This window comes from Protopterus annectens, chromosome 12.part0, assembly GCF_019279795.1.
Source record: "Protopterus annectens isolate FY-2018-M chromosome 12.part0, PAN1.0, whole genome shotgun sequence".
Taxonomy (NCBI): domain Eukaryota; kingdom Metazoa; phylum Chordata; order Ceratodontiformes; family Protopteridae; genus Protopterus; species Protopterus annectens.
The window spans coordinates 299122859-299147582 of record NC_056746.1 but is presented as its reverse complement, the minus strand read 5'-3'; the positions used below and the strand labels follow the sequence as shown (position 1 = coordinate 299147582).

The following is a 24724-nucleotide window of genomic DNA, read 5'->3' as shown; positions in this document are numbered from 1 at the left end:
GGCTGGACTATCCTTGGCAGGATATCCCTGTGGAGAACAATGACAAGGTTTTTACAGACTTGCTGTGTGTGTGTGTTTACAGGGGGCAGAGAACATGGTCAGCACAGGTTACAGCCCTGCCATGGTCCATAGTAGGGGTGTATCCTGACCAGGAATGGGTGACAAGATCAGGTCAGATTACTGTCCTACTGTATATGATGAGCAGCAGGGTACCATCTGCACCCAAACCACAAGGCATGGTATGTGGGATATGAGGTCTCACCTCTATAGATAATAGCATGTGCTATGCTAGCACAGTGCTGACAGATGGCAAGCAGTGGTGGCCATGCCCATTATAGGGTTTAAATGGTGACCGCTTGTTAGTAGATAGGTCTGTGTTTGCCTGATGGGGGCAGAGACAATGCTGAGGAAGTGGTGACAGGCAAGATCATTCATGCATACAAACACATGCGTAACCAGTGTGTGTCTTGTCATGGGACTGAGAATGTCAGCTGGAAAAAATCACCATGTTGGAGACAGTGGTGCTACTAGAGACCCTACACATTCATGGCATGCATATCCTTGAGAAGGATAAAGCAGGCAAGGCTTTCTGGAACAAGATGTGACAGGGAGTGGTGCAAGGCATTAGCATTGTGGACAGCCATAATTGGGCAGAAGGACAGGTACATTAAAGGGTCATTGATACAATACTGTATACTAAGACATAAAGTGTTGCCAGTAATACATCCACCAGAAGAGGTGGACAAGGAGCATAGTGCATCTAAAAGATTTGAAGAAATTCCTGTTATCCATGTCTGTGGCAGGTGAAAGAGCCCTCATACCTAGTGGTGGCTTGGACGTGGGAGTTGAGTGGCTATCTGTAGGGGTGCACCTTTTTTACTAACATGTTCCTTTACTGTGATAGTTACACCCTAGTTTGAGAATTTGGTCAGCAGAGTGTGAGTGTGAGTGTGAGTGTGAGTGTGAGTGTGAGTGTGAGTGTGAGTGTGAGTGAGTGAGTGTGAGTGAGTGAGTGTGAGTGAGAGTGAGTGAGTGAGTGTGAGTGAGTGAGTGTGAGTGTGAGTGAGTGAGTGTGAGTCTGGACAGCCTGCATCACAAGGTACATATGTTTATAGGTTAGGGAAATAATTGGTGTGTAGCATGTGTTGGTAGGAGTGGCATGTAGGATTTAGCATTGTGACTGTCCTTATTCTTTCTCAAGTTCCACTGGTGGAAGGGTCAGTACAAAATGTCAGCACATGCCTGTTGTCAGATGGTCACATGTGGGTGACTGTGGTGACACTATGCAAATGGCACAATCTGACAGTGCAGTGTCAGCAGGCTAATACTGGAGGGCATGCGTGTATCTCATGAAGCTGAGACAGTGATGGAGGGGCAAGAATTGCCTCCAACATCTCCTGTGTTTAGTGCTGGACATCCTGTCCATGTTAGCTTCACCCAAGCTACACTGTTGGATGGGAAAGAATTGCCTCCAGCATCCCGTGTTTAGCGCTGGCTGGACATCCTGTCCACATTAGCTCCACTCAAGCTACACAGTTCTTGACAGCCACAGATGCCATCAGTGATCCATACTGCCTCTGAGAAGCACATATATGGTGTATAAGTGGTCTCACCGCCTTGACTCCAAGACATTCTGTGACCTGGATGGCATCTTAGCATCAGTCAGCAGATGTTGAAGGTCTGCAGGGGACCATGGGCTATCCTGTAATGTATGCAGAGTAACATAATGTGTGGGACCTGGAGGAGGCAGACCTGCTGAGGGCAATGGTAACCCACTTGACCAGCATTGGTGAGTACATGAAGATGCTGTGGAATACTTATAACCATGCTTGGATAACTGGTATAAGAGGTAAATGGTCACAAGCTAGGTGTGCACAGGTAGCACATCCTGTTCCAGGGACAACATCTCTAGCTCTTTTCTCCATGGCTTACGCCACCCCTGGACATCGGCCCTCCCAGGATCATAGACAACACTCTTTCAACACCACTGCAGGAGCACCTTACCAGGCCAGCCACTTCAAATCCTGTAGTTCTATGCCATTCTATTCCCTGTTCTACCAGGTGTTGACCTAACTGCATCCATTCACAGAGTCCTGGACGTTGAGCTTCTACTGGCTTCCTACATGAGGGGAGGGCATTGCATGCTTCCCCTGCATGTTTTCAAAGTGTTACACCATCCATCTGACAAGATGCCTCCAGTCCTGATACCACAGGGCTACATGGTACACCTGTGCACACCAGTGCAACATTCAAATTATGCAAGCTCCACTCTGACACTGGAAGATTTCATTCATAATTCCCTTTACCTATCAGCCATGTGTGTGGATAGCGCAGCCACTTCCCATAACGCTTCCACCTCTGGTGATGTATTTGTTCCCTGTCAATGTGCCCAAACCCACTTGTAAAAATGATGTCATTTCCACCCCTTTAGCCTGTGGATTTGGTAATGTCTGAAGCACAGCATGTTCAGTTAGTGTACTGTAATGTGTAACGAGTGTGTTTATGCATATACCATTTTTATTCTTTGTCATGACCCATAGTTGTGGGCCAGATACACATCTTTGCCATTGCTGTGTCACTATGTAGTACTCCTACCTCTGGTTCACATAGGGTCCCACTGCAGCCCACTTCTTGTACAACTCCTCATCCTCTCCTCCACTGATGCTGCTCCAGATCTGCCTGGCGGTTTTGTGATGACTTCACATTGCACTTAATTGTGTAGTATGCTGTAAACAACAGATATCTTACTGCAAGTTTCCAGAGCATACTGCGATGTGTCCATGTTGTAGAGGTGAACCTACATAAGTTTCAGCATATGTTCAACAGTGTCCCTTGTGTATAATAGTGAGGTCTTCTGTGCCATCTTTTCTGTGCTCTGGGGTGCATACAGGTGGAGTTCATCATCTAGCGTTCCACAGCATATCTTGATTCACCTGAAACACACAACAGTGGATGCCATTGTGAGTGGCTTGTTTCCTGTTGCAGCTGCCAGCTAGACCTTGTGGAAAGCCACCCTGCATGAAATGCTGGTGTAGGTCACACTTGTGCTAAATGTTGGAGTCATGGGAACTGCCTGGATAGTGTATACTCCATTCTGTACAATACCCTAGGTACTGCCCAACACTTGGCAGTTGATGGAGTGGAATCCCTTCTGGTTGATTAGCTAGATGTCATGTGAAGCAGACAGGGGTCTTGATGGCAGTTTGGGTGCAGTCATACTGGTTCCCAGGACCTCTGGTGGATGGGTTTTGTCATAGAATGCCTGAATTGGTTCTCTCCTCTGCTGTTTTTGGAAACCAGATACACTTCTGCATATGCTGTTGTAGCACATCAAAAATTGATGCAAAAATCCTAGTATGTTCTTTATCAGAAATTAAAAAACCCCATCACAAAGATGGTTATTGGTAAACAAAACTTTGTCCCCACCTATATAAGCAGTCTATGGACCCTGTTTGATTCCATGCATGATGCATACAAGCCAACTCCTGTATGGTGTCTTTGTCCACATAGTAGCAGTTGGCAGTGTCTTGGTTATGGATGTTTATGGTGTGTTAGCCACTGGCATACCAGTCTGTGATGAGGAGGGTGTTAAGCAACATTGCAAAAGCTAGCTCCTAAGGCAGCCAGTAACACGTTGATTAGTTAATCAATGTGTTAGTGGCTGCCTTAATGGAGACATAAAATTCTGCCTCAGGATCTGCTTATTGTTTAGGACTTGATCACTTAACTTCTGCAGTGTTTGTTCATCCTTCATCTAATGGACCCTGTTAGAAAAAATAAGTTGACCAGTGCAACAGTACTTCCACAATTTCTCAAATGTGGTTGTCTTTAGAAAAAGTAAAAAAAAAATCCAGTGATAAACACAACCGGGATAAATCTAAGGATAAAAATAGAGACAGTGGCAGAGGTAAGCATTATGACAATACTACTTCTGCTCCAAAAATAGCAAAGTCCCTGCATTCTCCAGCCTTGGTACTGACGTTTTCACAACCATACCAGCTCAACCTCCTATTCCTTGTTCAAGTGATTCCGAGACTATTGTAATCTTGTGTCATTCCCCAAAGACATTTTTTTCAACAAGATTTTGATCCTCTTGAGAGGGAGGTCTTTAGGTTTTTGACCACAAGGCCACCCTCTGTGGCATCCTTTAGGTTCAGTCCTCTAGAAGCATTGTGGGTGTAGATTTAGATAAGATAATGAATGCCTTTGTCAAGACTCTGATAGCCGAGTCATTCCCCCCTCAGCTCCAAGGATGGAGAGATGGCCCTCCCACTCCCATTTTACTTGTTTCTCCTCCTCTGGTCCCAGTGGTGAATCCAGTGGCTTGGGAACCTAAGTTCCCCCTCAATCATTCCCATGTTGGTACAGACTGCCTTGGAGTCATGGGTGATGGTAATTTCTCTGATTCATTTGACTCTGTCTTTGGCACCCATAAGGTTGATGCTGATTATCTTGGGATGGCATCTACTCCAACTTCTTTGGATCTTTCCTTCTCCCTGGATGCTGTGGCCCTTGAAAAGTTCAGCTTTAATCTCGGCCAGTGATCATCTGCTCTGGTATTTTGGTATTCTTATCCATCAATCTTGAGTTCAGGTCCTGATTGGAGATCACTCACACTGGTACATTTGTCTCTGTCATTGGCATTTGCAGCTTTTGAGAAGATCCTGGCACAATAATTTATTTGAGAAGGGGATTCTTCCCTCACCTGGGATCCACACAGGCTTCCTAATGAGTGTTTCCTGTCATTTCCCAGGGACATTTCATTTCAAAGAACCTCAACCCACCCCTTCCCCAAGGGACCAGAGACCCATCTACACTTGAGCACAGAAAGTATAAGTGCAAGAAGAGGCTTTTGGACTTCCCTCAGGAGACACTCACTGCAGACACTGACCTCAGTGAAGAAGGATCCCCTAAATTTCTCCCAGAGGATATCTCATTTGATGAGTTGATGGAATTGTTAAGGCAAAGGGGGAACTGGCCAACTGACACTGCTGTTGATGAGTTACGTTGCAAAACCTTTGGAGTGGGCCCATCTACCTTCAAGGTGGTCTCTCCAGCCATTTGGCTAATTGATGTTGTTTTGCAGGGGGCTTGGCAGGATCCTGATGTGGTAAAACCAAATATATGCAAACCATGCAAGGTGCTTGAATCTCCTAAGGACTGACCACATCGAAACAAACATCCTCTTGTGGACTTTGTTATTGCACCAAGAAAGCTGTCTGAAGAGATCTCTGCTGTGCATCCATCTAACAGGGAGTCTAGAGTGATGGATCATTTTGAGAAGCAGGTTTATGCTTCAGGGTCTTTTTCACTTAGAGCATTAAACTACATTTCTCATATTACTAGTTTCCAGAAGGAATTAACAAGCAAACTGTTAAACTCTCTCAGGAGATCTCTGGCAGTAGAGACTGGGAGGTCCATAAAATCACAGCTGGCTACTATTTGTTGATTACTAAAGTCACCATAAGACTGATTTGCAATGCAGCATATGGATCATAATGCAGCAGGCACTGAGATTGCTATATGTCACCATGCCTGGCTGCGACAATATGATTTCACAGATAACTTTAAGGCTTCCTTCCTTAACAGTGGGTCATCTCTTTTCATGCCCAAGGTTAAGGATACCTTGTCTAAGAGGGAGCTAGAAAGCAAAATATTTTCTGCCATGGAATTTTAACTGTTCTCCCTGAATCGAGGGGGGGGGATACAGTTCAGGAAGTCCCAGCATTGTGCCGTTAACTCCTGTTTTGACATAACCCAGATGCAGACGAGCTCCACAGATTCAAGAGTTTAGAGGTCCCTTTTCTGGTGAACCTTTTAGCATTCCTGAACAATTGCCCAATTGCTCCCCTCTAGAGGCAGTCAGGGGACTTTTCTGTCTTCATCTAACAAGTTGGATGGTCATTGTTCAGGATTCGTGGGTGAAGAGAGCATTTTCCAGAGGCTACATAATCCACTTTGAAGCTAAACTGACCCCATCCTGCAAGTCCTCTCTCAAATATTACACCCTGACAAAGAAGGGCCATAGTCCGATAAATTTCCTGGCTGCTGGAAAAATGAAATCTCTAAGGTCTCTCCAGACCACAAATGATCCTGAGTCTACACAAGGGTTCTTGTTAATTCCAGAAAAGACTAAGGACCTTGGGCCTATTTTCAACCTTAACAAACTAAATACATTTGAAGACTAAGCTGGGCACACTGCAATCCATTCTTCCTTTCCTGGAAAAGACTGAATGTGTTCTGGTGACCTTCAGAATGTCTGTTATCATGCCAAGATCAGACAGCAGTCCAGAAGCTACCTTCACTTCTGGCTGGGAGCCGTTCACTATATCATGTTCTAGGCTCCAACATTCAGACTCACTACTACCCCACCCCGGCTGTTCACCAAATGTATGGCATTAGTGCCAGTGCACTTCTGGCTTTCAGGTATTCCCATATTTAAATGACTGTCTCCTTGGCTTCTCACTGCAAGAACAAGAGTTCTAAATCCAAGTAAAAAAATGTTTTTTTGTTTCTTTCAGTTGTGTCTGCCCTTGGAAATTGTCATAAATTTCAAAAAATCAAGCCTGCAACCCACCCACTATCTAGATATCATAGGCTGCCATCTAGGCTCAGTATCACAAATTGCAAAATTACCATCATAAAGGCTGACTTCCCTTTGCTTGCAGGCACAAGATATCCTCAGTACTTCAAACCCCCCAACATCTCTTCATTTACTAGGCTCCATGACAACTTCATTAACCCTGGTCATTCATGCAAGGTTCTTTGAGAGGCCTGTAATGAATCCTCTGTCCATTTGTCTCTGCTCACACATCCTCTTCATCCATGCAAGCTGTCTTCTCTGTGTTGTCGTCACATCTCATAGTGGATAACGTATTCTCTGGATTTGCAAGGATGACCATTTGTCGTTCCTCTGACCATGGCCAAAGTGACTATGAATACCTCCTCATTTTGATGTGGAGTATTTTGAGGGGAGGATAGTTTAAGGAAGAGGGTTTAAGGAATGTGTATCAGCCAGATGGCCCATCCTCTCATCAATTTTCTGGCGATCGTAGTGCTGCAGGCAGTTTAGAACTTCAACTTCCTTCTTATGGTGAGTTCCATCCAGGCAGACAGACAACACTTAGGTGCTTGAGAGTATCAGCAAGCAGGGTGGTGGTCTGGTGCATCAACAACCATGAGATTTCCATTCATACCCACTATGTTGGCATGAGAATATGGCATTGAGCAGTTTCTTAATGTTTTCTGTTAACACTGCATATACCCGATTGACCCAGTATTCTTGGAGACAAACTGATTTACTACATACTCATCCCTCATGAGTGTTTCCTTAATGATACAGCAGCAATAGAAATTTTCATCCACTGGAGCCATCCGTGCTGCGACATCTTTGCATCTTCCATCAGTACAAAGTACAACAGCAGCTATTTTACTCTCATACCTCAGCAGGGTCAGCCACCAAGGGATGCTGCAGTCCATTCTTGGTCATCCTTATGCCTACCCACCATTTCCTCTGATGATAAAGTTTCCACTGAAAGCTTTCATGTGCAAGGCAAAGGTAATTCTCATTGCCCCGTTATGGCCCTGGTAAATTTTTTCCCCATACCTATGGCTGTTTCTTCTGTGATCTCCATTGGCCCTGAAAACCCATCCTGATCTGTTATCTATCCGGCAAGCCTGACCTGGACTTCAAATCTTTCAAACAAACTGTATGGTTTCTTCAATTCCACTAATGGCCAAAGATTCTACACTACCTTCTAGAATGATGCTCATTTTCACAGCCTCACAAAAACCTTCCATTAAAATGATCTACAAGAGCAAATGGAAGAAGTTCTCCATATGTGCATTGGAGAATGAACATGATCCTTTTTGTGCTCTCTTTCCTTCCATTCTGGATTTCTTGGCTGATCTTTTTCACACTGTTGCCAGCTTTTGTACTGCTAAGGTTCAGTTAGTCTCTATTTCCAATTTTCATATGAGATCAAATGTTAGCATCCCTGAAGTTTTCTAAAGCTTTTCTAAGGGACAATTTTCTGTTGAGACCACCAACATATCAAAGATTCAACGTTTTCTTGGGACATTACCTTAATATTACAAGCTCTTGTGCAGCCTCCCATTGAGCTTACCTCTGCTGTCAAAATGAAGTTTCATTCTTTGAATATTGTATTTTTGGTGGCCATAACCTTGACTAAATTAATTTCTGAATTATAGGGCTTGTTCTTGGCCTGCAAGTATCCTTACTTATTGTTTCACATGGACACAGTTACTTTCAACCCTAATCGTACCTTTTTATCTAAAGTAGCCACAGACTTGGCTTTGAACCAAGTTGTATACTTGTCTTTCCCCTAATTATTCCAGCAAAGGGGAATACACTTTACATACTTTAGATATGTGTAGTCCATTCAGATTTTGCTTGCACCTCACATAATATTTTTGTAAAGATGACTAGTTATTTGTATAATTTTCTAAAGCCAAATTAGGATCCAAAGTTTGTAACATCTTATCTAGATGACTATCAGATTGCATTTCCTTTATTTTGTACTACACGTGTGGATTCTGGTGGCTAGTGACTCTTTCCCAATTGTTGAGATGGATGGAAGAGATAACACAGGGTATGTTGTCCCTCTCCATCAGTCTCAGCATCCTGCCCTGCTTTGCCCCTTCCAAATTGTCATAATATCCCTTGTTTCTGGAGTATCATGGTGGACCAACCAGAAATTGTTTCATACCTATTGTCCACTAATCATTCCTTCTTTCAAGGCTCCCTTTACAGAGGTATTCCCATCTGTTTTTAGGGCAAACTCAATCTGTGGGGTGCTGCTACAGCAGTGTATTTTGGGAGAGAGGAACTCAAGTGCTGGAGATGCTCTGAAAATGTAGCTGGCTCAGATTCACCTGAAGTTGGATGTTCCAGCTGTTGAGACTGACAGGGAGGGCCATCAGGGATTTAGCATTATTGTCAGTAGAAATAAAAGTAAATATCCTCTCTCTAAGCACAAAACTGTCAGTGAAAAGTGAAAAGCAACAAAAGTAAGAGCACTGACAGTACCACAGCTGGGAAATTTGTTACAAAAATAAAGAAAAAAATCAAAACAAAGTTACAAAGAATAAATCCTTACAAAACAGTGGTAAGCACTTTCAGGGATCTACCCCTTCATCAGACAACAGTTAAAAATCCCATAATTCATTAAATACTGGAGGTAAATACTGCATTAAATCTAATAATCCATCTCTGCTCAGCAGCTTCTGTCATTAGATAAATTACCCCACCTTCATTTCTCAGACAATATTTGTAAAACATTTAAATTTCTGGTTTTACAAATATTGTCTGAGAAATTAAGGTGGGGTAATTTATCTAATGACACACAAGCTGCTGAGTAGAGATGGATTATTAGATTTAATGCAGACATTATCACCCTATTGCTGATTCCCTAAGCAACCTTTTAGTTCATGCTGCAAACTGACGTGCTCTTAATTACTGCAGGCCTGTGTACCACTATGTTGGCCCATCTCACAAAGTCACGGTTACTGGAATTTAGTTGGACCAATGATACATTGCAGGACCTCTATGTACAGGTCTGGACTTGGGTGAAATGGGACCCTAGGCCTACTGTTTCAGCCACCCAACACACAAGCACACACACACCATACTCTCCAATCTTCACATTACTTTTTCTTTCCCTTTTTCAATTTTTGCTTTACTCTTCAGCTTTTTCAAGAAGCCATATCTTCCTATATGCTCTGTAGTGCATTTTAATTTTGGTTTTTCTTTTTACATATCCAGTGATGGCTTGAACAGAATTTTTGATTAAGTTCAGCTTCAGTTTTCTTTGCATCCTTTCAATATACCTTTCCTGACCAAGTAAGTACAGTAATAACCATTTAGAAAATAACTCAGTTAAGCCAGAGCCACCACAAGCCATTGGGTTATGTATGTTCCGAAATACATTTAGAACATTTTCTCAACTTTATAGTCCAGGTTGTACCAAAGTCTTAATGTTCAAAGATGACAAAAGAGTAACTCACAATAAACTAGCAAGGCAATTGTTTTCTAGATACACAGATGCATCCCTCTGGTGTTAGACTGGAATGAAAGCAGAGGTTCAAATTTCTACAGTCATGTATTTCAGGGGAATGCTGACATACATATACATAGCATGCTTCCTCATTCCTCAACCCAAACTGTCATAGGCAGCTACCTGCTTACATGCCTGAAGTGTGATTGTGAGGAAAGTGGAAAAAAAAAATAATAACTTTGTTCCTCCTAGACAGTACATTGCCCCTGCACAAATTATAATAACTTTCTTTGTACACATCTGAGGTCTGTCAGAAAAGTAAAAGAATGAACACACTGTCCTCAGCCCAAAGACAAGCTATAATAACCTCATGTACACACCGCTAATGTTTGACTGTAATGACAATTAAAGAAGTGATAACCCCATCTAAGCAGAGCTGGTTTTAGAATGGGTGCAATTGAGAGCAGAGGCCATTATCAGATTTATCCTAAATGGGTCATATCATACCCCTGTTCAGGTTAAAGATTATAATCAGAAAATTAATAAATTTTTCCTCCGCTACAGCTTTTGTGGGGCCTCCACACAGTCAATGGATGATGCACCATGTTTCCATTTATACAGTCTGGGCTAAGTGTTTGAATGTTCTGTGTTACATTACTTTTAAAATATAATTACTTGTTAGCTACATTTTTAACTGATACCCAGACAATTCTACACACACACACACACACACACACACACACACACACACACACACACACACACACACACCATGCCAATACTAGTTTTGTACTTATTTCAGCAAAGTTTAGCAGTCATCAAACAGCAGCAGGGTAAGTCACTTTTACCTTCCTGATCTTTCTCTCATAGTTTTGCTCTATCCTTTGTAAAAGTTTGATTTAAATCATTCAGGATTACACACTTTATACTTATTTGTCCAAAAGGTGTTATACTACAATCTTTTTTAATTGTAATAGTGTAATATTTGGAACATGCTCATGATTTTGAGCCTTTATTCTGCTATTATAGATGTTGAAAGTTGCAGTAACTGGTCTTCTGCCAGTGTTTCTAAAACTCCCTGAAAAAAACCTCAATGAATGCAGACAAGCTCCCAGGGTTGAATCAAATGGTGTCACTTAAACCTTTTTTAAAAGCTCGACCTTTGAAACATTGATTCTCTTGAATTTTTAGATTTTTAGTATGTTGCAATACATTTTTTATATATTTTTTTACATTGTATTTTAGATTCTGATTATTTATTTCTATATATATATATTAGCATTTTATATTTCTTATTTCTATATATATATATATATATATATATTGGCATTTTATATTTCATATTAAAATTTTTAATGTATGTATATAAGCTGGATGCACTAGTGTTATGTATGTGTGTGTATGTATATGTGTATGTATATATATATATATATATATATATATATATATATATATATATATGTAGTGTTGTCGCTAGGATTACCAGGTTTTTATTATATATAGTTATACACCATACAAGGTTATACACATTTCGTATTTATCTTTAGTGTATGGTCTTTTTATTTGCATAACTGTGCTAATATGTACTGATGCACTAATTGTTATGTCCTTCTTGGGTACAACTGAAATTTTGAAACATCATGTGACTAACCTCCAGTATTTAATGAATTATGGGATTTTTAACTGTTGTCTGATGAAGGGGTATATCTCTGAAAGCGCTTACCACTGTTTTGTAAGGATTTATTCTTTGTAACTTTGCTTTGATTTTTTTCTTTATTTTTGTAATAAATTTCCCAGCTGTGGTACTGTCAGTGCTCTTACTTTTGTTATTATTGTAGTACATAAGTTTTGTTTAATCATGGTAGAGCACTGATCCACATTGACCGTTTTCAGGTGTAGTGGATAGTATACAAGTAATTTGCCAGTTAATTTGCCAATTCAGTTGACTTGAGGGGCTAGTTATATTTTAATTTTGCATTAATAAGTTAGAATTTTAGATATTTATTCCATTTGTGCTCTTAAGATTTTGTTTGCGTTTACAGAGTAGATACCCTTGATGAGAAATAAACCCAACAATAAAATGGTTTGTGGTAGCAATGCTAATTGCTACACCACTGTTTTGTAATCCTGTATTTCTAAGTTTTGATGTCACTCTTTTTTTATAATTTGTAGAAGATAGCAACATCACTTTTTTTCTTTCAATTCTGTCAACAGTTAATTGATTCCAAAACATCATGTTTTCTGGTTGATTGCAGTAGAAGCTGGTGACATCAAAGTAAAGGAGCAACTGAATGGGTGGGACTAATCAGAATGCTGTGGAGCCATATTACAGTGGTCAACTTTTGGTTGCAATTTTACATTAATAACTAGTTATAAACTGCTGAAAATATTTTTCTTTCCCTTCAGAATATTAACAGAACTTCTTTGACTGTTCATTTCTATATGACATGGTTCTATTATTTTTGACAGTGTGCACCTCAGACTATGAGCAATTAAAAATGAATCTAAAAAAAAAGTGAAGAACCCAACCATGGCAAGGAATAACAGCAGAAAATTTATTGTGAGTGCTTTCGCAGCCACAGAAGCTGCTTCATCAACAGTCATTTTTTGTTTTGTGAATTAAAAATTAATGAACACTGTGATATGTTTCAGTTTATTTCACTCAGACACACAATAACTCTGAGCCACTTTCATCCACATACTGCTTCAGTACCCACCAACCATAGCAACTTTATTGACTGTTTACACCCTAGATGTCAAATTTTGATCAAATAAAATAATAGTGGTAGCAATAATTTATTTCATCTTGGTTAATTCAAGTGCATTTATCCCCTGCTCAGCCTGATCAGAGACTATTTAAATGTGACCAAATGCCACTAGAAGTCAGTCATTTTCATACATAGACTGCCTTTGTACCAGCCAAGTGCAAGAGTGTATGTATGTGTGTGTGTTGTTTTTTTTTTTTTTATCAAAGCTTTTTTCTTTTATTGAGTAATCCACCAGTATGCTACTGTGCTGTATGTTGAGAAATTTGACTGTGCTGTTTCTTCTGTTGAACAATGCCAGTGTCATCCATCCAGACAGCAGGATAGTATTTTATTTTTCCTTAACAGTCTACAGAGCAGGACACAGTTTTTCCTTAACACAATTTGGCTGCATACATCTAAGATGCATGACTGTGGTCAAATAAGTGAGTAACTAATGGCCACAGTAATGTATTCCAGCTCACTGCTATCCTGCTCTCATACTATGCTGCTGATTTCAACTCTCCCTGCACACTCTTATCCAGCATTTACAGCCATTTTGACTCCCTGCGCTTCAGATGTCTGACACTGACCAAAGGAAAGAGTACATACCTAAGTAAATAATTAATGGCAACTTATTGCATTAACACACACACAGCAGTGCAATGTTTTGCATCTGATATGCACAAATGTTATTGCACACAAATGGACACATACACACATGCACACAAAATATTAAAGAAAAATTGTACCCTATCCTGCCGGCTGGCAATAGCATCGATGAACAGAAGAAACACCAAAGAAAAATGTCCTCTGCACACAGTAGAGTAGCAGACTATTGTATTTTTAAATGAAAAAAAAAGTCATAGATTAAAAAAAAAAAAAGTCCCCCCCACACATTTGCACCATAAGTGCCCATGCACAAGAGTTCTTCCTCTTTCATTCAGAATGCTGCAGGCACCAATCACCAGAGGTAGCCTGAGTCAGTCAGAAAAAAAGCTGCTGACTGCTTTGATTAACAGCCCAACCTGATTCCATTGAAGCATCATTTGTGCCCTCCACAAAAAGCAGGAGAATCTCAAATAATGTATAAATGCTTTACTCTGTCAAGTAGTACATTTAAGTCACCCCAAACAAGTAAGCTGATTTTTTCACTGCTGAAATCAGAATTCCACAAGTTGTGCACAGTTCTGAATTCCAATATTGCAAAAGTTACCATTTTTAATTAAAAAAATCAAAACAGTTTTTCATTTGGTAGGTTGCATCTCAGCAGCTGGCTGTGCCTTACCCCTTCTGTTGTTCACACAAGTTTTTATTTTCATTTAGAATATGCCTTTCCAAAAAAGTTGATGTTATCTAGTCCTATCTCACCTACATTCTTACCCGTGGGTTCGACTCGGCCGATTTTACTAGCTCAAAGTCTCTCATTGGCTAGGCTAAGAGGGTATCCCATGGTGCACTGCTCCATATCCCCAGATCTCGTTTGCCGCTTGTGTAGCTCGGACGTGGTCTCGCTTGGCTGTGACTACGTACCTTCTTATTTTGCTATTTCTCTTAGAGAAATTTGATATTTCATACCCAAAAGCTATTTTGATAGCTATTTCTTGTTGCTGTCGCTGTGTTTGAGTGTGATAGTTGTGTTTTCGGTATCCCTATCTGTTCCAGCGGGCTAGGCCCATTTTAGTTAGAGGACCTAGTCCTCCCCTCTGTTAGATAAACTTTTTAGTGTGATATTGTTTATCTGTGTGTTCCCTAGAAGAACCGTTTCAGTTAGAGGTTCTTAGAGTGTGTCTAGTAGAGTTTTTCTGGTGTTTCTAATTTGTGTGTTATTCCCGCCCTTTTTGCTAGTTGTGTCTAGGTGGTTTCGCTTAGCGCTAGTTAAGATGTCTAAGGATCAGAAGGAGCATAAGCCTTCTGGCTTTAAAAAAATGTTCCAAGTGTGGATATAAGATGTCCATTACGGATGGACACTCTGTGTGTGTTTACTGCCTTGGAGCCATCCATTTACAGGAGTCGTGTAGCTTTTGCCACGCGTTCGGTCCTTGGGTGCTCCAGGAGAGGAAAAATAAATTAATATTAAAGGGACTTCTAAAACCGTCATTTGAGGAGGCTATAGACTCTGCTTCTAGTCCTCATTCAAAATCTAAAGCTTCCAAGGCTAAGAAAAGGTCTCCGGCTCCATCTGCCACTTCGGGGCCTCCGGAGAAGATTACTGTTTTGGATTCTACCTCCTCGGTTCCACTGTCCTCGGGACCGCAGGAGGTATCGGTGTTAACTGAATCGGCGTTGGCTCCTATTATTCTTGAAGCCATTCGGAGCCAGTCGCCCATTGTGAGGCATGGTTCACCTGACAAGAGATCCCAATCTTCATCGCTCTCCTCCAAATCCTCCAGGCTTTCTGATTTGGATGTTGATAGGGTGGTGCAGAGGCTCCTGCAGTCTCCGGTGTTGGCTAAATTGTTCTCAGCTCTGACCCACTCTGCTCCGGAGCCAGTTCCTATGAACGTTTCGATGATTCCTCCTCCGAGCACATCCTTGTCGTCAGAGCAGGTATGCTCTGCTCCGAGTGATGTTCCTGTGCCGGCTCCGATGCCCCCTCTGTGTCTATCGTGCCAACCTTGGCTCTGACCATGTCGGTTCCGTCCACAGGGTTCGAGACTCTGATCTCTTCGGTCGGGCCCGAGGGGGATACTTCGGGACATCTGTCTGTTCCTAGTCTCCCACTCTGTGCATCGGCTCGTGGGACCCCGGTCCCAGTCATGGCCTCAGAGGCCGGTTGGTCCTAGGACTTGGGGGGACCGGCCTTCTAGGCCATGCAGAGCACGCTGGCCAGATCATCAGCTACATCACCCGGGTTGGTTATTCCGTCCCCCACCACCCCGGCGAGAGCTTCTGACACTCACCTATCCGTGGACAGTAGAGCACCAGGCCCTAAGGATACCCCCACGAGCGGTCCCCAACTTTCTGAGGGTCTCCCAGAGTCCGTGCCTGAGGAGCCTCCTAGAAAGAAATTGTGCAAGAGGAAGCACATAGACTCCCAGGATGAGTCTCTCACCTCCAATACTGACCTCGAGGAATCGGAAGGGTCCCCAAGTCTTCCTCTGATGATGTTTCCGTCTCCGATATCCTGGAGATACTGAAACAGAGGAGACTGGCCTTCCAAAGTTCCTTCCGAGGAGGAGTCCGTTTTCCTTAAGGCTTTTGGCGTTCAACCCTCCGCCTCCTTGGGTGTCTCCACCCTTTGACGAACTTCTTGACCTCATTTGTTGAAGAGTGTGGGAAAACCCCAATTCTTTGGAGCCCGTGCCCAGGCGTCCCAACAAATTCCTGCCCGCCCCCCAGGGCAAAGAGTTTCTGTCAAAAGGAGTCCCTGTAGATGCCATGGTGATGGCAGCAGCCACCCAAAAGGAAGTTGCAGAGTCTTCTTCATCCGTCCATCCTCCTAACAAGGAGTCTAGGACCATGGACCAGTACGGGAAGTGTACCTTATCTTCAGCAACCTTCACTCTTCGGTCGCTGCATTATCTGTCTCACTTCACTCGGCTCCAGAGAGATCTCCTCAAAGAGTTGAGAGATACTCTTGCGGGTAACATACCTGAGGCGGAGGCTCAGACAGTTAACGCCCAGGTTTCTACCCTCAACTCCATCGCTAACTCGTCCATGCAGCTCATTTCGTATGCAGCTGAGGGAGCGAGTAGGGCAGCAAGCTCAGGGTTGACCCTTAGAAGGCAAGCCTGGCTGCGCCTGTTTCACTTTGCGGAGGCCTTCAAGACTTCCTTCACTGAGGCCCCATTTGATGGTTCCTCCTTGTTTGGGACCAAAGTGAAAGACACCCTCACCAGGTGCGAGCAAGAGGGAAAGACCCTGTCTGCCATAGGGGTCTGTTTTTCCCTTCCTTCTAGGCCTTATCCCAAGGCCCAACATGGGGGGGAGATGTGGTTCAAGAAATCACAGAGGTTTTTTCCTGTTGCACAAGGTGAACCCCCCTCCAGAGGCGGGGAGGAGGGGTTATTCAGGGAGACGTCGCCCCAGAGGCAGAGGGGGCCCCCCCCGCAATTCGGGTGACCGCGACTCCTTCCGTGGCTCTCCATACTCTCATTCCTGAGGGTGTGCCCGACTGCGCTTATCCGGAGCCAGTCGGGGGTCGAATTTCCTTATATCCGGAAGCCTGGGAGAGCATTACCCAGGACTGATGGGTATTGGGGATAATTTCCGGAGGTTACCTCATTCCATTCTCTTCAGTACCCCCGCCAATCAGAAAAAATCCCAGACGTTCCACCCAAAGGGATCAAGCAGCCTCAGAGGTCTCGCTGCTGCTAAAGAAAGGAGCCATCCAACGAGTCCCGGATTATGGACTTACTCAAGATTCTTTTTGGTGCCAAAAAGAACAGGGGACCTGAGACCCATACTAGATCTCAGTCAACTCAGCAATTACGTACACAAGTCCAAGTTCCGTATGGTCACACTACAATCGATTCTGCCATTGTTGGGAGAGGAGGTATGGATGTGCTCCATCGACCTCAAGGATGCTTACTACCATGTCAAAATAGACAGAGCATCCAGGAGTCACCTACGCTTCTGGCTGGGAGACGGTCACTTCCAGTTTCGAGCCCTGCCCTTTGGTCTCACCACAGCCCCCAGGGTGTTCACCAAATGTATGGCAGTGGTGACGGCTCACTTGAGACGTCTGGGATTCCAGGTGTTTCCGTACCTGGATGACTGGCTTCTTACCGCCCCCACCAGGCATCAATTAGTTCAGACCAGGGACGCTACCATCAGTCTATGTCACCAGTTGGGCATAACAATAAACTGGGAAAAATCTGCCTTATTGCCCTCACAACGTGTCACCTTTATAGGTGCAGATTTAGACACCATTCGAATGCGAGCATTCTTACCACAAGAAAGGATCACAGTATTACAACAACAAATACACATGCTGATGCCCCTGAGACAAGCGAAGGCAAGACTGGTTCTCCAACTCCTAGGGACCATGCCAGCAACCATCATGTTGGTCCCTCTAGCGAGATTACACATGAGACTTCTTCAATGGCTCCTCTTTGTCCAATGGTCTCTCCAAAGACTCCCACTATCTTATCCCATCTTACTCTGACATGTGCAAGCAGGACCTCCATTGGTGGCTGTGCACCAACAGTTTATACGGGGGAAAGCCCTTCGTTCCACCCATCCCTATTGCCACTGTGACCACGGACGCCTCCCAGATGGGGTGGGGGGCATTATCTCGGCAGGACAGTCCAAGGCACGTGGAAGGAACACGAGATACATTTGCATATAAACGTCCTGGAGATGAGAGCAGTGCTTCTTGCATTGCAGGCACTTCAGAAAGTTCTTCCTCTAGGGACTATTGTGATACACTCAGACAACATGTCAGTAGTGTGGTATCTCAACAAGCAAGGGGGAACCCGGTCTTACCCTCTATGCAGAGAGGCTATGTGAGTGTGGCATTGGGCTATAGCTTCCCAACGGTTTCGGGTGGCAACGCACATCCCGGGGAAGTCCAACGTAATAGCGGACAGGCTAAGCAGAGCGATCCTTATGCCTTACGAGTGGTCCCTGAATCACCTGGTTGCAGAGCGAATCTTCAGCAGATGGGGTCAGCCTTGCTGCGACCTTTTTGCCAGCCCTCTCAGTGCGAAATGCAGCAACTACTTCACGCTGATCCCCCCACAGGGGGAATCACCCAGGGACACTCTGGTTCACGATTGGCTCTCTGGTCTGCGTTATGCTTTCCCTCCATTTCCCCTGCTGTCAAGGGTGATTCAGAAAGCGCAATCCTTGGGAAGCAGAATTATTCTGATTGCCTCACAATGGCCTCGTCAAGTCTGGTTCCCCTTTCTTCAACCATACATTGTGGACACTCCTTGGATTCTGAAACCTCAACCAGATTTACTGACACACGTCAGGACAGTTCCACCCCTCTCTGATGACCCTCCGGTTGACAGCCTGGCTACTCCACTTCCATCGCTAGTCAGACGTCATAATTTTTCACTGGAAGTGGTCCATATATATTATCGTCCTCTCATAAGCCATCCACTAGAAAGATTTATTCTAGCAAATGGAAAAGTTTCTCATTCTGGGCACATACTAGGGGCATTGATCCTTGCACAGCTCCAATAGATTCAGTTCTGGAGTTCTTGTCTATGCTGTTCTATCAGGGGTCCGCATCAGCCACCATCAAAGTTCAGCTGGCGGCGATATCTAATTTCCACGTAGCGAATGAACCTAGTCTCATGGCACTCAGACTATGTAAAGCATTCCTTAAAGGTACTCTGTTGCTTCGTCCCCCAGTGTCCGAACCTATCATGCCCTGGAATCTCAATTTTGTTCTTCAAGCCCTTACTCTATCACCATTTGAGCCTGCAGCTACCTGTGAATTAAAACTCTTGACATGGAAAACAGCATTCTTAACAGCAGTCACTTCAGCAAGGCGGGTTTCAGAAATTCAAGCCCTCTCCATCAAACCCCCATATTTAATCTTCCATAAAGATAGGGTCTCTCTTAGACCCAACCCCTCGTTCCTTCCTAAAGTGGCTTCCGTGTCTAGCATGAATCAGTCCATTGAGCTGCCTGTTTTCTTCCCCCACTTTTCTAACAAGGCAGAATTTAGATTTCACCAATTGGATGTATATAGACAGTTACGCTTCTATCTACACCGGACAAAAGATATCCGGAAATCTGACCAACTCTGTGTCTCCTTTTCGGAAAACCAATTGGGTTCTCCGGTATCCAAGGTCACATTGTCTAGATGGATAGCCAGTTGTATCTCTTTCATCTATCAGGCAGGAGGTAAAAATTTGCCATTTCCAGTCGAGGTACATTCTACTCTGGCTATTTCTACATCCACAGCCTATAAAGCTAGATTGTCAATGGATGATATATGTGCTGCAGCTACTTGGGCTTCTCCTCACACCTTTGTTTCTCATTGCAAATTGGACGTGGTCTCCAGGGGCAGGTCTTCCTTTTGCTCCACAGTTCTCAGGAGTATTTTCCTATGAGCCACCCAGGATGTAGGTCCTAGGGACGCTGTCCCACAGGTAAGAATGTAGGCGAGATAGGACTACATAACATCAAGAAGTTATGTACTCACCATAACGTTCGATGTATGTAGTCCATCTCGCCTCACATTCTTACTTACCCTCCCACCTTCCCCCTGCCTGGAGGATTTGGAGGTTAGGTTGTCACCTGCAGAGTCCCTTTGATTAGTTTGTTTATATGGATGTGATGTGTGTATGAAGTACAAATGTTTTTCACAGCAAACTAGATCTGGGGATATGGAGCAGTGCACCATGGGATACCCTCTTAGCCTAGCCAATGAGAGACTTTGAGCTAGTAAAATCGGCCGAGTCGGAGCCGATATTCGGCTCTGAACCCATGGGTAAGAATGTGAGGCGAGATGGACTACATACATCGAACGTTATGGTGAGTACATAACTTCTTGTTATAAACTATTAGGCATTTTTCTCATCAGTTTTCTTTATAGAGGTCTCTTAGTTTCCACTTGCTGCTCAGCAGGTTGAACACTTGCTTTGACACCCAGAATATTAGACAGCTTGTGAGTTCTTTTCTCACATCAAGTATATGGATTCTTATTGCTGGAGTAACATTGCACTATTGAGGTGCCATCTTTCAGCCGAGGCATTAAACTTAGGTCCTGTCTTACTAAGTTGATGGCAGCTTAGGCAGATGTTAAAGATCCCTTTAAACTTGCTGGAAATAAAGAACAGAGGAATTTTTATGGTGCCGTAGCCAGCTTACCCTTCTGTAGAAATACTACCTCTGATCTTCCCTAATAATAGACTGTAAGCCTAATGGGATTAACCCATTTGACAAATGCATGAGCAAATTAAATAAATGCTTTCCATATGAAAGTTTGTTTCCTAAATGTTCTGTTATTGTAGTTGCACTGTCATTTTACTGTAATATAATACTGCATTGCATGTTGGGTCCATTTTCTCGGTTTCTTTCATGGAAAATTGACTAGCTGCATTCACAAAGGTCAGTTTACACAACATGTTGTCTTTATTGTTATTCCCTTCAGGCAGTTCAACTTGGACCACTATTGCTTTGGGCATGATCTTTTTAGCCATTAAAAGAATTTCTTAGTGTGTAGGGCAGCACTAGCAGTCAAACCTAGCTCAGGTTCAAGGAAAATCACGTGCTTCCTGTCTCCTACCATCTTTTAGCACCATCACTTCAACAGTTTCCATAAACTCCTACCTTTGGTACATCACCCACTGTTTCTTTGCCATTCCTCCATTAAACGGTAGAAAACTGGGGCTGAAATTTTGCATCCAGAAATTTAGAATGTCCTTCACTCACTTATTTTCAGCCATTGTTCGTCCTCCCTACTAAAGGACTTCTACTTACTTGACTGTCAAGTGGCCAACACTTTGCCTCATAAAACCAGTACATACAGTTTTCAGTTAGTGTTTAGGTGAGGGTGCACATACTGATTTCCACTTTGCTACCTGTCATAAACATATTAAAACATTTTGAGGTAAGAAAAAAAGAAAAAAAAATCATAAACATTCTTTCCTCAAACCATTTTGCACCTACTGATAAATATTTTAAACCCAGTCCCTTCATTGGTCATTTTATCTCCTTCCATGATTATTAAGCTCACTAGTTTTAGTTGCTGTTGGACCTAATGCCTTAATGGCCATTCCATTTCTGCCCTCTTAAATAGTTTGGGAAAATGTCCATACTCTGTCATTTTTCAGCTTTCCCCTTTCATACCCATTATCTATTTATCAGTTATTTATGAGCTGTTAAAAACACTGATAACCTGGTAAGTGTTTTTAATCAAATATGTGCATTCAGTTATATGAATAACAGCATAAAAGGACAAATTAATATTTATTTCAGAGTATCCAGTGCTCCCTGCTGCTGCAGTTTATCTGATTTCTTCTGATTCTTCTGAGTTACCAAAGCCAGTCAACTGGAAGGACTGTAAGAACTTTTATTTTTTATTTTCTTGTTTTACTTTTGTTTACATTTTAGCACAGCAGAAGTCAGAAGTCAAGCCTCATTTCTGTTTGTTAGTATGTTGAAAAAAGCAAGCTGTTGAGCTGGAAAATTGATAGACTGCAAAATTTGGATTGGAATTAATATTGCGTAGTTTGATGGCTGGTTTCTGATTTTTTTTCAGAGCACCCAGTGTTTGTTTCCAGCTTGCCTGTCTTGAAATAACAATTTCCCCACCCCTTCGGCACTGCTCAGCCTGAATAGTGTTCCTAGAATATGTGAAAATTGTTAGATAACAGTAATTTCTTATTCAACATTAACATCAGGCACCTAAGAAGGAATTTGTTCAGTTAGGGATGGGAGATTAGATTAACAGCAAGCAAAGACATAGGTTTCTGAAAACAATATACATCCTAGCATAGATCAGGTATGTTAGATGTTTTTCCTTATTACTGTCTCAGTATTCTTTTCTCTTGGGATATTCTGCTGAGGATAACCGAGCATCCAGCCAGGATACCAAAACCTTTACATTTTCCAAGCACCATATTGTCAGACATATGTCCTATTTGCAAGGTGTATGGTATTTGTGTGATGTACAAGCTCCTAATCCTCAGAACTTTTTTGCCGCCAGTCTGACTGCTGTTTGAAATCAGTCTACAAGCCATTCAGCAAGTTGGTTTCAATACCAAGCCTTCTGTATGTAAGTGCCCCCTTGGGGTATCTTCCCTTTTTTTTTTCTTCCAAGTATTACCTTAAATTTACTTGTCATCCAGGAAGGGAAGGTGCGTGCGTGTGTGTGTGTGTGTGTGTGTGTGTGTGTGTGTGTGTGTGTGTGTGTGTGTCAGTCAAATTCCCCATAATGATAGATAAAATCAGTGCCTTTTTTCTTTGGTTGCTACACATGATCATACGCTGTGCAAGATTTGGCAGGTGTTGGTCTGTAAGACACTCCTCATTCATTTGTCATCTGTTTCCATTTATTTGAAGAATCAACAGTTGAAGCTTTTGACTCAGAGTAGCATGGCTGAATCTTCCCACCCCGATGTTCAGATGCCACTTAAAAAGAAAGCCAAAAAGATGCAAACTGATCCTGCTGCTGTCCAGCCGCCAACAAATATCTCCATCAGGTTGTATGAGAACTGTAGAACCATTCAGTGCTGCTGTCAGCTCACTCTGCTGTATCCCATTTGGAGGCGGTCACTGAGCTGTCTACCCGTGCATTCTCTGAGGCTGTGCCTTTGTCTGGTGCAGATGTGGAGAGGGAATTACAGCTGATTGTTTTAGAGTGACCTAGTGGGTTACCCAAGTAATGTTAGGGAAGAGGTGCCGGATACCCTCATTGAATCTGAACCTTCTGGATTTGTTAAAGTTGATGTCCCTTTAAAAAAAAAAAGCAGAAGACTAAGTGTGTTGGCCCTTCTGGGTAAGGTTCCACACAAAGAATGTCATGATTTTACTCAAGCTCTTCGGTGCTGTTATTCCCACCTGAGATTGTCCGCTCCTGCTTTTGCTTCTTTGTCTTCCACTCCTTCCAAATGCTGTAGGGACTCCCGAGTCCTGTGATGAGGAGTTAGACTTTGGTGGGGAGTCCTTGGCTTACTTCTGTCAGATCCATTCACCCTTTGTCCTGGGACCTGCGGAAGATTTTCTTTCTCCTGACTGTCCTATGGAGGAAATTGACCTTTGGGGAAACGGTGGTTTGTATGATGTAACACTTTAAGAGGGACTGTTCCCGGGTTTCCAATGCTCAAAAAAGATACTATGAACACTTGCAAATAGATTCTTCTCAGCTTTCTGCAGTCCTTCCAGTGCTGACTGCCCTCCTGGATACTTTCACTGCAACTTCTTGGGCCCCTAACTGTCAGCCTCCTGCCCCTAAGAAACCAGACAGGTTCTATAAAATTTCTGAAGCTCAACAGTTTTTATATAAAAGCCCTTCTGATCTTGCTGTTATTTCTGTAGCTACTGATAAACCTTCCAAGTTGCCGTCATCTTGTAAGCTTGATAAAAAAAGTAATATACCTCTATTGACTTGGCCTTCAGGACAGTTAATTACTGGACCCATATAACTAGGTTTGCCCTGGCTCTTCTCTCCTACCTTGGGGGCATTCTCTGTGATTTATTAGACTCAGAGTGTAAGACTTCTTCCATTTCCCTTTTGAGCTCTGCTTGTCATATGGCTCATCATTCTATTAAATGTTGCTATGATGCTGCTGATGCCTCTGCTAGTGCAGCTGCATCTGGATCTGTTATGAGGAGGGATTCTTTAAGCCTCTAGGAGAGTTTTTCCATGCAAGCCTTCTCATGGTGCTCAGAGTCAAAAGCCTTCTTTCCCTAATAAATCTGCATCTGTTTGATAGTCAGCCACTCCTACCCTTGGCCAGATTCCTCTGTCTTTCAGCTTTTCCTTTTTAGCAGCAGGTGACCACAGATGCCTGGGTAGTTTCTATTATCCAAAATGGTTATTTTATGGTCTGGAAGTCCCTTTCTCCATTCTCAGGCCTTTCTCAGCCACCTCCTCTTCAATTGCCTCATTTTTCTTTGGTTCTGCAGGATTTGATGGTACAGAGAATCATCTAACCTGTCCCACTGTCTCAACAAGGAACATGTTTTTATTGCAGGATGTTTCTAGTACCCAGGAAAGAGGGGGTCATGTTTTTGAGGTTCCTTCGTTTGTCTCTTCAAACACCTTTTCTCTCTGCTTCCTTAAGCTTTTCTGGTATCCCTGGATTTGAAGGAAGCTTATCTCCACATTCTTATTTATGGTCTGTTCAGGAATTTTTTTATATTTCTGTTTCTCAGTGTCATTATCAGTTCTCTGCTTTGCCTTTTGATCTTTATACAACTCTGAGAGTCTTTACCAAAAGTCTGGCCCCTATTGTATCCTTCTGCAAACCTTAGGGAATTCAAATACTCCCTTATTTGGATGACCTGGACAACCTTTTGATTTATGCCCTCCCCCCTTCAGCAGTTCCTGCTTCA

At 42.8% G+C, this 24724-nt stretch overlaps 1 protein-coding gene across 2 annotated transcripts in view; it reads left to right on the top strand.

Annotated features, from left to right (window-relative positions):
- SNX16 (sorting nexin 16) overlaps nt 1–24724 on the top strand; it is a 696777-nt gene that overhangs the window by 614203 nt on the left and 57850 nt on the right. The window contains exon 8 of one of the 2 annotated variants that reach the window (XM_044089373.1): nt 12231–12655. The exons of the other annotated variant lie outside the window; for it this stretch is intronic. Coding sequence (XP_043945308.1) covers nt 12231–12234 — 4 coding nt within the window. The 3' untranslated portion in view covers nt 12235–12655. Of the gene's footprint in view, nt 1–12230; nt 12656–24724 lie in introns of those variants that run through there. 2 annotated transcript variants of the gene reach the window in all.